The sequence below is a fragment of the Epargyreus clarus genome, unplaced genomic scaffold (assembly GCF_041222505.1).
Source record: "Epargyreus clarus isolate Ecla_fem2 unplaced genomic scaffold, WU_Ecla_fem_2.2 ptg000023l, whole genome shotgun sequence".
Lineage (NCBI taxonomy): Eukaryota > Metazoa > Arthropoda > Insecta > Lepidoptera > Hesperiidae > Epargyreus > Epargyreus clarus.
Genome location: NW_027332230.1, coordinates 4072989 through 4089815, shown reverse-complemented (window position 1 = coordinate 4089815; position 16827 = coordinate 4072989). Strand labels below are relative to the sequence as shown.

Sequence of the window (16827 nt, the reverse complement as noted above, 5' to 3'; positions counted from 1 at the left end):
AAGCACGTGGTCCGGTCGCCGGGCAACGTGTGACGTAGGTCGTAACGCACCCTGCAGGGGTTGAGGATTATTTACGAGCGCGTAGCCAACGTATTGTTTCTAACGGACACTGCATTGCTTTTAATCCGGAATTATTTTCGCCTCACGACAAAAACTATGCACTGATGAAGATTACGGTTATATGTATTAAAAATTGAAGGTTGTTATTTGACAGATGTAGGACTGAAGATATTATGTGTTACTATAATTCGGTTATCTGTATAAAATATTTTATTTAAAGAGTTCAAATATTCTTAGTATCAAATAAAACAGGCTAGACGTAGTTTAAGACATTTAAATTCAGTTGAATATGTAAGACTCATGCATACATTTGGTAAGTGATATAAATACGACTTATTTCGTTAGGTATTTATTCATTGGAATGAAGATTAACGTTTCATTCAATGTTGTATATGAAAAAATAAGCTATGCAAAAGGCTAAACTCGTAAGTCACTTCTGAACTATTAAAAACAATACAGCAATTTAATTTAATATATTGCTTTAATAAATACAATTAAAAAATAAAATCTTAAGATTGTTTCGTAGTCAAGTTCTCAAGGCAAAATTCCTTAGTTGTGATTTATTTGTTATAGTTAAATGAATTGCTGTGAAACGAGGTCAAAATAGAATTCGTAGGAGCGCCGCATTGCGCTCGATGCGACACCTGCAGCACCCACTTCATCTCTACTTGCAAGGAGCTGCACAACTTTATCCACTTTAAGTGCCAGGTTAGGTGTCTTGAACAAGTTAATTCATTTTATTCTGTGCTTATCTAAGTTTATTTGGAAATAAGCGTGTATTTAAAAGAAAGAGAGAGAGCTCTTTCTGTGAAACCTCTCCTCTGCTGTATTTTGTTTCTAGAATAGAAATAATATTTTAATATAGTAATACAATGATGATCAATATCGAATCTTAAAAATAAGACTTAGAACGGCTATAAATATTTGATGGCAGCAGAGTTATCATCTAATAGGTTACATTGTTTCATTTACTATTAATATTTCGCAGAACTATGGATTAAACGCGGGGGGGTCTTTTCTTTTACAGGCCGTTAACAGTACCCTAACCAAGAGTTTTTACGTTTTGGCAAATATGACTGTTTTGGTTTTTGTTTACGTATTTGCCCATACAATTTCCAATCAGCGCCCCTAGCGGATTGTGTCAGAACTTGGAAATAGTATGCCAATACGTAAACAAATACCAAAACAGTCAAATTTGTCAAAACGTAAAAACTCATGGTAAGGGTACCCTTCAAACTTCGAACCTTGAACTTTCTTCAGAACTTAAATAGTTAATGAATTAGCAATATATTACGCAACTCAACAAATAAGCGATGTGACAATTCGTAAATGTCACGGTGGAAGCGATTATGGCTAATTGACCGTAATATATGGACGCGCCCTCAGCGGCGCTACAGAATGTGACTAATGCTGTGATGCCCTCCCACTCGTTACAATCACGCTACGCGCTACGAGCTCTCGAGTGGGGGTAAGATGTAGCCAGCCGCAGTTATATGTGTAATCTATTTTGTCGAAATATTACACAATTGTTATACCACTATTAATGTGGTAAGGAAGTTACACTTACGTTACTTACTCATGAGGGGCACGCATCTATACCTTGGCTAAATAGCACCTTAGGTAGGATTAATGCATATCTATGGGTGGCAGTGGCCTCTTACTATCAGACGAACTACATGGTAGTAGTAGCTACGTATCTAGGTAAATAAGGGTATTTTCTTAAACTTATCCGGCCTTATTATTAAAAAAACGCTTATTCCAACCTTAATCCATAGTTAAACCTGGACTAGTTACACCTAGAGTAAAGTATTAACTTCGTTATAACAATGTCATTAATAAACATGGAGTAACCTCGGAATAACTATTAATTTCTTAGTCTGGGTTTATTGAATAAAATATAGCAACACTCAAATTTTAAAAGTAAAAAAAATGAGTCAATGAATGAATTCACGTATAAAAAAAAATGTGAGCCGTCACGGGACGCCTGGCAGATGTGAAACATCGACATTATTTTGTAAAAGTAATATGCAGAAAAGAACATATTGTGATAGGAACTAAATATGTCATAATGATAAAATAAAATATTACGATTTTTTTCCAGATAACGATGACTATTTATTGAATTCTATTGCGCATGGCGACGCGTCGCCACACCGTACACACTACTGCATATAGACTGTATATATATACCATCGTATAGCGTGGCATGCGTACGGCATGCGTCGCCACGCCAGAAATCGGTTTTACGTGCGGCTATAGATGTTTCACATCAAAAAGACAGTGACAGCGTATATTTTGAGATTGATAAATTCAAACTCGACAGCTTTCAAGAGTTCAATAAAATCAAATGTCTAAACTCGTTACTAGCGGTTTGTGTTTTTATTTGAAATACAAAAGAAATAAACTAACTGCAACGAAAATTAACTAAAAACCAACTCGCTCAATTAACTGGGATGAAGAAGAAACGGTAATTCGTATCGATAGTTATTTCGTGGACCTTATTTGTTAATGACTTGATCTTTATAAAAAAATATATTCTTTCAGCAATTATTTCGTTCTGTGCTAAAAGAGTATACGGAAATAATAGAAAATAAGCGAAGCATGAGAAGAAGTCATCAAAAGGTGTTTTTTTATCGACTTGAATGCAAATTAATATAACAATACATATTACTATGACAAATGTCATGTCAATTACCATTGATCTATAGTCCGATTCATAATTAGGTGTCCAAAATGTAAACAAAGGTGTTGTCCTATCAAGAAAATATGTTTCAAATGGTACTTTCTTATTTTTGACAATATTAAATTAATACAACGTAAAATCAATTCACAGTTTCCAATATTTATATTAACCCAATTTCATTTCATACAGTAATAATAATAAAAAACAAGATTTATGATAGTAAATTAATTTGTGATAATGGTAATACAATCGGGATCTAAAACATTTTTTGTGCTGCCATTTTTAAGTTTCGTAGTTGATATTATTCATTATCGTGATCGTGGTTGAACTCGAATGTTTTCTAGTTTTCATAGCGCTTTTTTTAAATTGTGTGCAGTTATTAAGTTTTTGTTTTTTTGTTAAGTTTGTGAAAGTTTTCGTTTCTTGTTAATTTGTTAGAGTTTTCAATACCTGTAAATCGTATTTTGACAATGACATTTCTTTGTTTACATTTTGGACACCTAATTATGAATCGGACTTATACGTTTATTTCATCCTTAAACCATCCTTAAACTAGGTAGTGACGCGGACTAACTTTTACGCCGAGATTAAACTCGGAGTAGCTTACTCCCTCCCTACAACGTGTTCATTAATACTGAATTTGGATAAACTTTAATTACGACTAGTTTTAAAGTTACGCTTGCTCTAATCCACATTTATTAATAAGGGCGATTAGGTATACCTAGACATCATAGAATAGAATACTTACGTAAACTGGCTATTACGTAAAATATTTAGAATGTCGTCATCAATCATAAATAAAACGTACATTCATTACATTTGAAAAATAGAAATTCAAATCAGTCCACGAACAGGTAACCGCAGAAAACAAGGAAAATTTATTCTCGACAGTTTTTCATGGAAGTTGAATGGAAAATATATACCGCTTAGGCATGTTTTATTTATTTTCGGTTCCGCAAAACTAATCAGTGTCAATGCCAAGGCTTGAATAAAAATGTTTTCAGGGGACGTGTCTGCATCAATTTGAATATTGTTTTTATTACCAGCTATATTATTCTTTGTATCGTTCCGTAAATGGAGAAATATTATAGGTGTAATAAAAATCCTTATACAACTTTAATGCATAACAATAACCAATAGTTATAAAAAGGGAAACATTTTAAGGGAATGTTCGATTAACGCATATTAAAAATAAAAAAAATGTAAATGTCGTAAAAAAGCTTTGATACATATAATAATATTTCTTAGGTATTCCTTCTTCCGTCCTGCTTATGCAATAAGAGTTAAGACGGATAATCCAGGCGGTATTTACCTCCTTGAGACTGCCCGAGCAAAGAGGATATCTCTGATATCCAAATAATCCTTATCACAAGGTATAACATAAATTTAATAATTACAATAACATATAATGTTAACGAATGTTGCTATGCGGCAAAATATTATTAGTGGTTCTTTTGAAGTACCACCTAACTTCAAAAGGAGAACTATAAGTATGTTTCACGCCATAGAAAGCTTTTTTAGCCTCTTTAAATAATGCTTTTTTCCAAGAACATTCAAAGTGGAGATTATTCCATACACATCGCTTATATTATGGTTATATTTTCCTCTACAACGTCTTGTATAGTTTTTTGATTGATAGGTAAAAATGTACAGATATATACCTACAATATGTGTAAAAGTGTACAAGGTTCGGTTGTGATCGATTGCCAGTTTTAGTGTGTTGCGTGACCCGTAAATAGTGGAACGTCAATCGTGATGTACTAAGCACAGTAAAACTTCCGTCCCGAAATTGGGTTACGCTCTCGTAAATAAATAACGATACCTTAAGGTATCTCACAACGTGTACGACGCAAGTTAGGGCTCAACGACTAAAGTTTAAGCGAATTTAGAAACTTTTACAAAGTTGGAAATTACTTATACCAATGTAATTTGTCACACAAAAGCGTTTGTTAAGAAAGTTTTTATAAGCTAAGAACTATTTTTTAACTAAATCTAAATTTCTTGATGATATTATGAAATCTACGCTTTTAACACAGAGAAAATCGAATTTAATTAGTTGTAGGTTTTATGGCGTTAATATGTCTAATAATCATCAATTTCTGGTTTATCAAAAAAGTATCAAGTTACATCGAGCTTATAAAAAGTGAATCTCAAGTTTGACGACACAAGTAACACATTAATCTATAATCCTGTCTGTAGAGAAAAATAAAACATATAGATATATATATTTTTTATAAACTGAAATGAAACTTGGAAATTACAGCCTTAATATATTTTTTTTTCTTAATTTTCGACTGTTCTGAGAGAAGAATTTAACACCGAGTTTCAAATATGTATAAGCACTCTCACGGTTTCCTTATAGTTCTACATTTTTAACTGTGTGGAATAATTATTCATAATCATAATGTAACACTACAAGCGACAGTATCACTATAAGGTTTCTCATTACTCTTTTAAGGGACTGAAGACCTATCGGACATTGATTGACAAATAAGTCAGGTAGGAATTCATTCAACAAATATAAAAAATGTGCAAAATCCTTAATCCTTTTAATATATTAAACAACGTCTCGTAACGATTTTTAAACTCTTTGTAGGTTTACTTTATATTATTTTATAATTATTGTTCGCCCTCAAGACTAACGTTGTTATGAACGGACAATACCGTCTGGAGCCTTTACACCGCCAAATATCAATTTAAAAGCATTTTATGAGAGGGGATGTAAGAATGGGGCAGTTTATCAAACTGAGGGGAAATAAAAAGATTTAGGGTGCAATGTGCAATTTCACTTCTGCCGTCTTAATAACAGACTACGTTCTTCGGATATGATTCTTCTAATACTCGCTTAAAATAAATAATCGAAGTTTTAGTATAAAATTATCATCATAGATACAGCACTTCACTGGTCGATTTATATAAAAATATTCAATTTAGAATATATTTTTTGTGTAATAAAATACTTTTCTTAGGTAATACTTTATACCAAAAACAAGACAAGGTTTAAATCTAGGGCCTGCAGATAATGAAATCGGACTCTTATAATTCTCTAATGTTCATAAGTTTTCTGTCTCAAATAAAATACAGGAATGTCCAACAAGATATTAGAAGTTAACCAACAAGATTATAGAGTATCTAACAAGTTTATAAAGTTAGTTAAGTTACCTTTCTCTTGATGAAATTAGTAGCTTAACTTAAATTTATTTTACGATACACTTAATTAGTTTCGGACCTCTCCTTGTTCCTTGTTCAAGAGCTCTCATTAATAACAACAAGTTTGCGACGAGGATTTTTTAATCATAGTGCTGTAATTATTATTAGGTACTAAAAGGTGGATTCATGGCAACTGTTAGAGTTTAAAATTATACACGCGAAAACGTAGAGCATGTACAAGTAACTAAAAAAACTGTGAAGCCATTCAATTTTTAAGTTTGTTTACTGTAAGTGACTTAAATACGTATGAAATGTCGAAGGGAAAAATAAATGGTATAACGTTGCTCCTTTGAAATACCATTATAAAGGTCCTAGACGAGCGGCGAGGGCGGGCGACACGCGAGCCCGTATCCACCTTATTACTTCAATATTATACAGTCGGGCGCTGAACTCCAATTTTACTTTCTTCGAAGTTTAGATGACGTACTATTTGGAAAACAAGCGGGATGTTCAAGTTACAAAAGGTAAATAACCCTCGAGCTATCTGTCTCAGAAAATGAAAACGAACGTAATAGGGTAATACGGGGTAGATGCACGCTATAGATATTTCTGTAAATATGGCAATACGTTTTAAAAACACTTCGAAGATTAGGTTTCTACGAGTGTTGGAAAGAAATGTAAGTTACTTTTCAATCAGTCTTATTGTTTCAGGAATATCTCTACATAGAATCTTCGACTCCAAATAAAATTGAAAGTCCTAAGTAAAATCACCACAAATTTACATTATGAATTTTACCACAAAATATTTGTAATTTCCTCGTGGAAGCCGAGTACCTAGCGCCACACATCGCATGCCTACGTGCAGTTATCTTATCGCACAAATCTGTTTAAAGAGAATAATCCAATAGCAGATAGATAGTAAGATCTTACCATATTGTGGACATAACAGGTACCTACTACACATACATATAGGTACATACCTAGGTTGTATTTGCCTCTTGAATTTTTTTAATGAACTTTTACATAATTGAGATATTTACATAAATAAGATTATTGCGTGACAGCACTACCCAGCCGTGTGGCGGAATAGCTTCCGTCTGCATATTGGGGCATGCGGACCTTGTTGTGCAGGAAATATGAGAAGGAGCCATAATCCACAAGTGCGAATTGGTAGACTTCACATGCGTATGAATACTTATTTTTAATTTCTCAGATATGCCGGTATCCTTACGGCGTTTTTCTTCACCGTTTAAGCAAATGATAATTAATTTCTATCATCACTATTAGGATATATCATTATTAGGTTACAATTAAAATGCCGGCAACTTTTTCATACCATACCTAAACTTGGACTGCATTGGTGAGGTTAATATTTTTTCTAGTTAAATATTTTCCTAGAACATTCACATCGTGGGAACAGACTGTCGGAGCTTGTTGAAACAAATAAATGCAAACAATATAAGCTGGTCCACAACAAGTACTTGTGCTATCGAACTATTGACAGATATGACACGCGGCTCCACTCAACATAACAATATTTTCTGTATTTTTGTCGTATTTATCTGGTTGCTTGTCTCATCACTATGCTTTTTAAGGGCTTTGTTTCGTAAATATTGGATAATTTATTATTGTTTTTATTGGATAAACTGGATTACAAAAAAATCACAATAAATATAATTTCTTTAAGGATATACTTGTGTTTCCGGTCTTGAGCAAATTCATAATTTACTATTCTTATACGGTTTGATTTAACCATTCATGCGTAGTTATTTACACTGCCATTTTCTTTGAGATAAAAAGATTTAAAATTTAATCAAGACAAACAATGTGGATATATTAAGGACACAAATATGTCTACAGTAGCTATAAAGGGCAGTAAAACAAAGGGGGTTAGCAGTAAATATGAAGGCGGAGCAATATTTTTTATAGGTATGATAAAATTAATAGAATAGTTATAATAGAATGATTTAAATCGCTTTTCGATTGTTTAGCTTCAAAATATACCTACTGCAAATACATATTTTATTTTCAATCATATCTTTATTTACTCTGGTGAATATAATACAAGGAAGTTATTTCAGTGCTGAAATATTATTTTAATACAATTTTGCGGATTAATAAACGTAATTTAGGAGGAAATCACCTCGAATTTTTAACTATGTATTATTTTTTTCCGGTTATAATATAGGCCTCATATAAGGATTGCTTATGGATATCGTCCAGATCCTAAATTAAATTCGTGTACCTACTTCCGGCGTCCATCAAAATATTTGTATTAAAATTACCACCTCTTTATGTTCTGTAAAAACGTCGTCTGGCAGGTAGTGATCAAGTGAAACCGGATTGATTTGCCCAAAACACTCCTGTAATACCCGTAAGCACTCAATTGCCTGAAATTATATTTTCTCTGTGTGACACGTAATTGATCCCGTATTACGAATGTCACGCGAGTCGCAAGGGTATATGCCGTCGAAAAAAGATAAGAAACTTTCCTCCGTTTTTCCTTTACCAAATTCTCTCCGTAAAGGCAATATTTTCTGATGAAAAAGCTAATAGAATATAAAATTCGAATGCGACAAGCGGGAGGCAAGGCGATAAAAATTCAATGCGGCAAAACGTAGCTTACGTAAGACGGGCGAACGTGCGCGCCTACGAAAGCTACACTTGTTTAATCTGCCTCAAAAGTAATAAATATTTTTTACCGCACTATTCCTAATATCAATGATTTAATATACCTATTCCTTTTAATATTTTCCCATCAAGTATAATTCTGCAACATGTCTTCAGATATGTGACAAGATATCATGACACATTAGTCATGTCCTAAAAATCGCTTGATCTTCTGACTGAATAAACAACGAATGATACATTTATAAGGCGCATAGAAGTGCTGTCTACTATTATTCTAGTCCGGGTTGTGTTGGAAGTTTAATCTAAATTATAATATTATAATTAGCTACGTTTCAGAAGTGCACACCACAATCAGTTTCGTATAATTATAGTATAAGTTGTATTCGTATAAATTAAGCTTGATATCACACAATCAACGAAGTGACGTTTTATATAAACGTCAATACTAACAAAATAATAAAATATATCACCATTATATTTGGATTAAAGTGCTCATTATACACGTGTAAAACGGCTACTCACCAAAAAATCAAGGTGGGAATTTCGCCAAAGCTCAGACCGCTGTTCACGTCGCCGCTTGCAGGTGAGTTTGGCCAGTTGCCAGGCTCGTAAGACATTTTAATATTACATTGAATGTATCGTAAAATTAGTATTCACATTTATTACACTTTTCAAGACTGAGGTGATGTAGTGAAACCAGTCTAATTAATGTACAAGTTATTTATAAATTCAAGTAGTCCAAAGTTCAAAATTAGACCTATTTTTTATGTTTAAAGAATGATGACAATATTTTAAATACAAATAAATGAATTTATTTTTTATTTAAATTTGTCACTAGAGCGAAGTTTGTGGGACAAATCTTATTATTTGGACCACCAGGGGTAGAATTCAATACCTACTCATATCATGACATACCGATGTGGCGACTACAGTGGTAATACATTCCGCCGTACCTAATTAAAACTACATTTCAGAGATTTCACATCGTCCCCACTTCGATATTTACGATCAAATAACAAAATATTTATAAGAAATTGTTTACAAGACTTTAGATTTATAGCGCGTCACGCGGACCGTCTGGGTAGAGTCTGCCAAAAGACAGTGCATAGAATTATAGTTTTGTTAAATGATGTAATGCAGACAGACGCTCAGTGCATTATTATAGCATTTTTGTCATCGTGCAAAAAAGCTCCGGCTGGGCATATTATTCAGAATGTCTCCGTTTAAAATTGACATTGTGCGTGTTGTTTTTCTACAATCAGCATTTATGTTAAACTGGCATTATCATTAATGTGTAATGTAATTATTTAACCTTATAAATCTAAATCATTTATGACCTATATGATATGTCTCATAAAATCAGTATCACTACATATTTTTGAAAAACAATATGATAGTAAATTAGTAATAAATATCTACGCACTGATGTACAATACAATCGAGTGTAAAAATATCAGTAAATAACATCCACAGGAATGTTTTTTGACTGATTTCTAAAATGATTAGTGGCCGTCAAATCGACAAACAAATTTTTTGTTTAGTGTTTGACGCTTGTATACATATTATCGTAGCATCTGAAATATTTTATTACAGATGATTAAATTTGTAGGACTCATGTTTATTTAAAAAGTAAGTATTTAACGAAGATTATATGCCTTTTAGTTTGTTTAGAACCCGGTATTTGTAATAAAATCTTTAAAATACACTTTGATAATTATTTATAAAATAATTTATCGAAGTGAAATTAAAATTAAACTTTAAATGAAGTTGAATGAGAGGAGACAACCGATGTACTTGTTAATTATTTTCACGGTAAACTACTGAAGATAAAACCGTGAAATTGGGTCAATACGTTACTTTTATGTCCAAGACACTTACAGAGGATTTTTTGATATTCCCACCCTAAGGGTGCTATACTAGCACTAGGGTAGAATCCAACTCGGCTGGGCTGCGTTCGGGAAATTACGGAGTATCTTCTCGTCCAAAATTCCTCAGTGCCTGAAGTCGAAATTATTCGAGCAATGTGTGTTGCCAGTGATGACATACGGCGAAACGTGGTCGTTTACTGTAGGCCTAGTTCGAAAGCTCAGAGTCGTTCAGCGTGCTATGGAGAGGGCTATGCTTGGTATTTCGCTACGAGACATGATTCGCAACGATGAAATCCGTAGACGAACTAAGCTTACCGACATAGCTCTCAAAATTAGCAGGCTGAAGTGGCAATGGGCCGGCCACATCGCTCGGAGGACCGATAACCGGTGGGGAAGGAAGGTCCTCGAGTGGCGACCACGCGTAGGCAAAAGGAGTTCAGGCCGCCCCCCGACCAGGTGGACCGACGACCTGAAGAAGACGGCGGGAAACCGCTGGCTTCAAAGGGCATGGGACCGGTTGGAGTGGCGCCAATTAGGGGAGGCCTATGTCCAGCAGTGGACCTCAAAAGGCTGATGGATGGATGGATGGAAGGGTGCTATACTAGGATTGAAAGTTTGATCTGACCATACTTTCAAATCCAATTTTGAAGCAAAAGCGAAGAAACTAGTGTATTCGTTTTTGTCTTCTTGGTTAGAATAATGAAGTACGCCTTGGAAAATCAGTCCTAAAGGGGTAAAATAGAGGCTTCAAATTTTTATTATATTATATTATGAGTTACACGTAAGAAGTCGCTGACAAAAGCTAGTGGGTTCATATAATGCAATTTGGTTTGTAAAAGAGATTAGTGGTAGCAACTCGTTCCAAATGTAAATCCGGCGGGTCGTCGGCCGGCGCTTTGACAAATGACAGCCTTTTCCTCCCCTACTAGATGCTCCACTTTGATATCACTGCAAATATATTGCAAATATTGATTCACGTTCATAGCTTACGGCTTATTCTTAAATTTCTTTACGAAGAAAAATGTTTTTTTCAATATGTTTTTGTCCATCATTAGCTATCGCTTTAAATATATCTAAATATATATAACTCAAAGGTGACTGACTGACATAGTGACTTATCAACGCACATCCCAACCCACTGGACGGATCGGGCTGAAATTTGGCATGCAGGTAGATGTTATGACATAGGCATCCGCTGAGAAAGGATTTTGATCAATTCTACCCCCATAGGGATAAAATAGGGGATGAAAATATTACTTCGTAACGCGAGCGAAGCCGCGGGCAAAAGCTCGTTGTAGTTATAAATTATATTGTCATTTATTTAAAACCAGATTATTAACCGTACTAATGGTTTTCTACCTCGTGTTTAAATTATTTAAAAAATATGCACCTCTATTTTAGACCTCAATCTATTTAAAGTAAGCGCGTTGAAGTCTTTTGGAAGGGTCAATATTTCATTTTAATAAAATAAGTAATACGCGCATTTTAACACCTAAGTCACGGGTATGCTAAAATTTATTAAATATACACTATAATAAAAATATCAGAGGTAGGAATACGTATGTGTCTTCTAAAATGCTTACATAACATAATAAAATTTTCTACCATACTTGTAATATCGTTTTATTTATTACGTAATTATAATTGAAGTAATCAATGTATATATGCACTGGGTAGTTTAAATAAATATTTCATGATTTAATACACCCAACTCACTGAAAAAGTAAACCAATAAATATCAGGCGTTCACATGATACTCTGATAAGATAAGCTCATTCAAAAATGGGAACCTCGCCTTAAATAGCCACTTCATTTAATTTGCCTACTCATCTTGACAGAAAATAAATGAGGATGTTGATAAGGACAATGGTATAAAATTATTAAAATCGTGTATTGTCATCGGTTTTTGATACTTTTTCAAAATTTTTAATTAACCTGAACGTTCAAAGTGGATAGAAATCGGGTTCAAAGATTCCGTTACTGTTACGTACATACATACATACAACCCAAGCTAATAAAAGCGTGTTAAAAAGACAATTATACATGTTGTCCTGCTATTTTTTCAATTCAATAATATATTTACTAAGTATTATAAAGTTATTCAAATAATACAACATAATATATATTTAATGCATAATGCAATTCTGAAGTTCTCAAGAAGCTGAAACGTAAGTTTAAAGGGAGTATGCTGACTGCAAATTGGCCGAGTGGCTCGCAAGCGCTTATTATAAAACATGAAACTTGTTATTGAAATTCCGTCCACATGTGCTCGGGCAGGTGTTACGATGCACGCTTGCACTTAATCCGACTTCCTCGCGGTATAGTGGCGTGATTATGATCAATATTTAGATAGTAGCCGCCGTATGACGTAATATCCAGCAAGGTTTGTTTAGCCGTCAGTGGTCGCGGCAAGGACGCCCGTAGGCCTACTGTGCCGGTTGGCGACGACCCCGGCATGAACTGCATGCAGTAATACTGACACATAACTTCTTAATTATAACTAAATAACACCAATATTTTATACATAACAAATTAAGACTCTCCGACTAAGTACAAATATAATGTATCGTTTTTTAAATGACCTCCGTGTTTTCCTAAAATGTCTAAATTTATAATCCACTGTCAACGATAAATTTGATCTTATTATTTATCACAATAAATTTATACACATAACACACAGTCCAATATAAATCGAAATGGCCACATTTTTATAAGAATTTTAACTTGAAGGTCGTACTTATAGAAATATTGACTCTAATAAACTTGAACCCTCAAAGTCTCTACACGCGTGGGGTGATCGCGGATAGCACGCACCACGTCCGTTTTCATGGTAACTGCAAAACTTATTTTAAGCTTACGTAAAAATAAATATAATAACCACTAACCAGCTGATCCGGCGCACCCTTAGCGAATTAAAGTCACACATGTCATAAAACCAACAAGAATCACGCACGTACGTTAAAAGTCGCGAAAAATCAAGTTGTCAGAGATGGAACCGATCAGCTGATCAAATTTACAAGTAAAATAGTAAGTGTCTCGTAAGGGTATAACATGTAGTATCGTACTTACCGGCCGCGTTTGACAGCCACCACCAGCAGCAGCAGGCGGCTACGAGCGCCCGAGCGCCGGCCATATCAGCGACAGCGCATCACACGTGCGCTCTCGCCGGCCGCCCCGGCGGACTGAGCGGTAGAGCGAGCCGCCCCGCACGATCGATGCACGCGCGCGCCGCACGCACCCTCGAGCCGTCCCCTCCGCCGCGCTGCCCTGCGCGCCCCTCTCCGCCGCCATTTTCCCGAGTTTCCACTGAGAGCGCGCGCGCTGCCTGCCCTCTTTCCCGGCGGATCGCTGACCGCCCCTAATTGATTGGACCCGTTCATTTGCCGAATACGTTTTAGGTCAGCACCGCCGCAGAGCCTTTGCGCAATGTTTATCTGTTTGGTAGAGAATGGTTTGCTAGTCACAGACACTTCAACGTCACTGTGACTACCACACGTCATCATTTAAATTATCTTTCGAATAATTGAAAAATATATATATTTTAATAATTCACTCGTATTGGAATGCACGTTTTACCAAAGTTATGCAACTTGTTAACTGTTAAGTTTACGGGGTTACAAAAATTGTCTTTTTGCTTATTTAATTTCTTTTTATCGTAAATGACAAGTAAAGAAAATTCAAAGAATTGTAAGTATCGGAAATAGCGCACGCGCGTTCTTTAATAGAGTTTCTGACACTAGATACAGCAAATAATGAAAAACGAAAACAGAATAATTGTCTCTTCTAAAATCAGAATAGTTGTATATATTAAACAGCGTTTGATTTTGTATCAATCTATACATTCTCCCTAAACAACACTAAAAATCGCGATTGATTATATATTTTTTCAAACGACGTTAAACATGTGAAGGGTACACAGCTTAAAATTAAAATTTGTGCTCGTTTTGATTACTTTAACTACATAAATATTGCTCAATTTGGCAACAAAACTTCAATACCCAATTGGCTACTGAAACTTTACTTTAAAATGTACATTTCTAAAAATAGTGATATAATTAATGGTTTATTCGTGAATGTACCGATTTTATGGAATGCATTCGTTCAGAATTTGGTAGAGTCATACTAATATTTTTACATTGGCTAATAAAACCATATAAGTTATTGCGAGACGTTCCAGCTTAGTCCTCAGGGGTAGCGACGCATCTGTGGCTGACCTCAGGTAGGGATATCTAATCCTACCTGGGAACCCTGGGGTTGATTACAGATGTCCTTGGTCGGCCGTAGCCACTTACCATCAGGTGGACTGCGTGCTCGTCTGCTACTCCTGTAGTATAAATAGTGATAAATGTTCAAAATTTGAGAATAGTATAACATTATTTAACATATACCTAAAGAATGTAAAATCTTACGAATACGCCTCTCCTGCGCCACGTGCGCACAATTTAATTCGGGAGTCGCACGTTCGAATGATATAGGAACAAACTGAACTGTATGCTCGCGGCACCTAAAAGATCTACTTTGAATAAAATCCTGTATCGTGGATTAAAATGGACAGAACAGTGGAAAAAGATCCATTAATTGATTTTTACTATGGATCTTAGCCCGTTCTGCCTGATCCGGAAAACCTGGTGTGGAGCCAAATATGAAAAAAGATCGTGTTATTTTTTAATACGTTACGTATTCATCGAAAGTCGAATACCTTTTTGATAAACCGTGTAATAATTACCTATTTTTTTCTTTTTTTATTTATAAATAATAATTCGCCAAGTACAGCCGAACTCGCACATGGAGGCTTCCGTACCACCAAATATTCATTATATTTTACTTATTTTTATAAAATAATCATATTAAATTTGTGTTATTGTTCTTATTTATATTTATTATAATACCAGTTATGGTATTGAAGGGATTGTTAAAAATTTCAACTGTCTTCCTAGTACGGTTTAACAGTTAGATCGAAAAATGCCAACAAACATGGGTTTGTTGTATGGGGGTCTCCCTTTAAATTCAATTTTATTTTATTTTTAGTATTTGCTATAGCGGCCACCGTTATGTGTCCTCTGTAAAAAAACAAGTGTCTATCTGGTACGGTTCCAGAGATAGAGCCCCGTGACAGCCAAATAGAAGGACAGAGAGCGAAATTTTAGTAACAGGGTTCCGTTTTTACCCTTTGGATACAGAACCCTAAAAAGTTAAGAAAAAAGTAAAAAAATGCGTCTTTAATTAATATAATGCTTAAAGCTCTATTAATGACGCTTGTTAAATAATTTTCAGCTTTTTAAATCATTTTCATTTTATACACTTCATTCTTATACTCGTACGATAAAAGTAGACAACCGTAGATAAAGGTAGACAAATGTAGGTACCTTTTCCAAATTCTACTTACAAATAAGCAATTGCTTACATCTTGTATTCCAAAAGCCTTGACCAGAACGATCGATCAAATCGCAATGCAGTTTTGCGTTAGATACAGTTCTAAAGATTGAAAACATAAATTTGCGTGTTATGATTTACCAAAGACAATTAAATTTCACTGTACGTATCCCTTGAATACTCAAAAATAGGACATATTACAATATCTATGTTGCTTAAGTGTGTTACTAGTAATATCGAGAAAAACTGAAATCTCAATGTGCTTCAAAAATCTATATAAAACTTACAGTACCATCAGATGATCGTGAATAGTATTTATCTAAACAGATTAACTTTTATATTCTTTCAGCGAACAAAATTTACATAACGACGGTTCTGCTCGGGGACCGCGTCGACTAACATTATCTAGGAGTAACTTGAATGTATTTTTTTTTTGTTACAACGTTTTCTGGGTGAGATCTATTCAATTTAAAAGAACCTTGTTTAATTTGAAATTGCGAAGAGCAAGCGCCAACTTACCCCAATTATGACAATGTAAAAACAAAAAACATAAAAAATCCTAAAATTTTATTTCCAGCCTTGACTAGTCATTGGTCTACGGTTTAATTATATGCATAAGTGCTGCAAAATGAATAAGGATATTAACTGCGTAAAAAGATACAGGACCAGGATATGTGTGTTTTTAAGTTTACCGAACCCCAAAAAGTACTACACCTTTCGTATCAAAGTTATACAGTGCATATGAGAAACGTTTCTAAATAACATATCGCACAGCAATAAAAATAGCTTAAAACACATACCTTCTTCCAACAATCATTTATTTTCTTCTTGTGCCTTATTGTAAAAAAAAAACATTTTGCATCGATGCATCGATGATTCTCCTCACTCACGGACGTCAGATGGTCAGCCCCTTTAAATTATTATTAGCAAATTGTAGAAGTCCTGCGAATATTAAGTGTTTTTAATAATGTGTAATCTTACTATATACCCAGTTTTTCATTACTATTTTTTCGCTGTATCTAATTGTAATAAATTACCTAACATTTACTTTGCATCTTGTTT

The 16827-nt window shown here is 34.4% G+C and overlaps 1 protein-coding gene across 2 annotated transcripts in view; it reads right to left on the bottom strand.

The window, feature by feature from the left end:
- LOC140751506 (protein kinase C-binding protein NELL1) overlaps nt 1-13795 on the bottom strand; it is a 52112-nt gene extending 38317 nt beyond the window's left edge. For both annotated transcript variants that reach the window (XM_073085396.1, XM_073085397.1), the window contains exon 1: nt 13462-13795. In XM_073085396.1, coding sequence (XP_072941497.1) covers nt 13462-13525 — 64 coding nt within the window. In that variant the 5' untranslated portion in view covers nt 13526-13795. The remainder of the gene's footprint in view (nt 1-13461) is intronic.
- Between the last annotated feature and the right edge of the window lie 3032 nt (nt 13796-16827).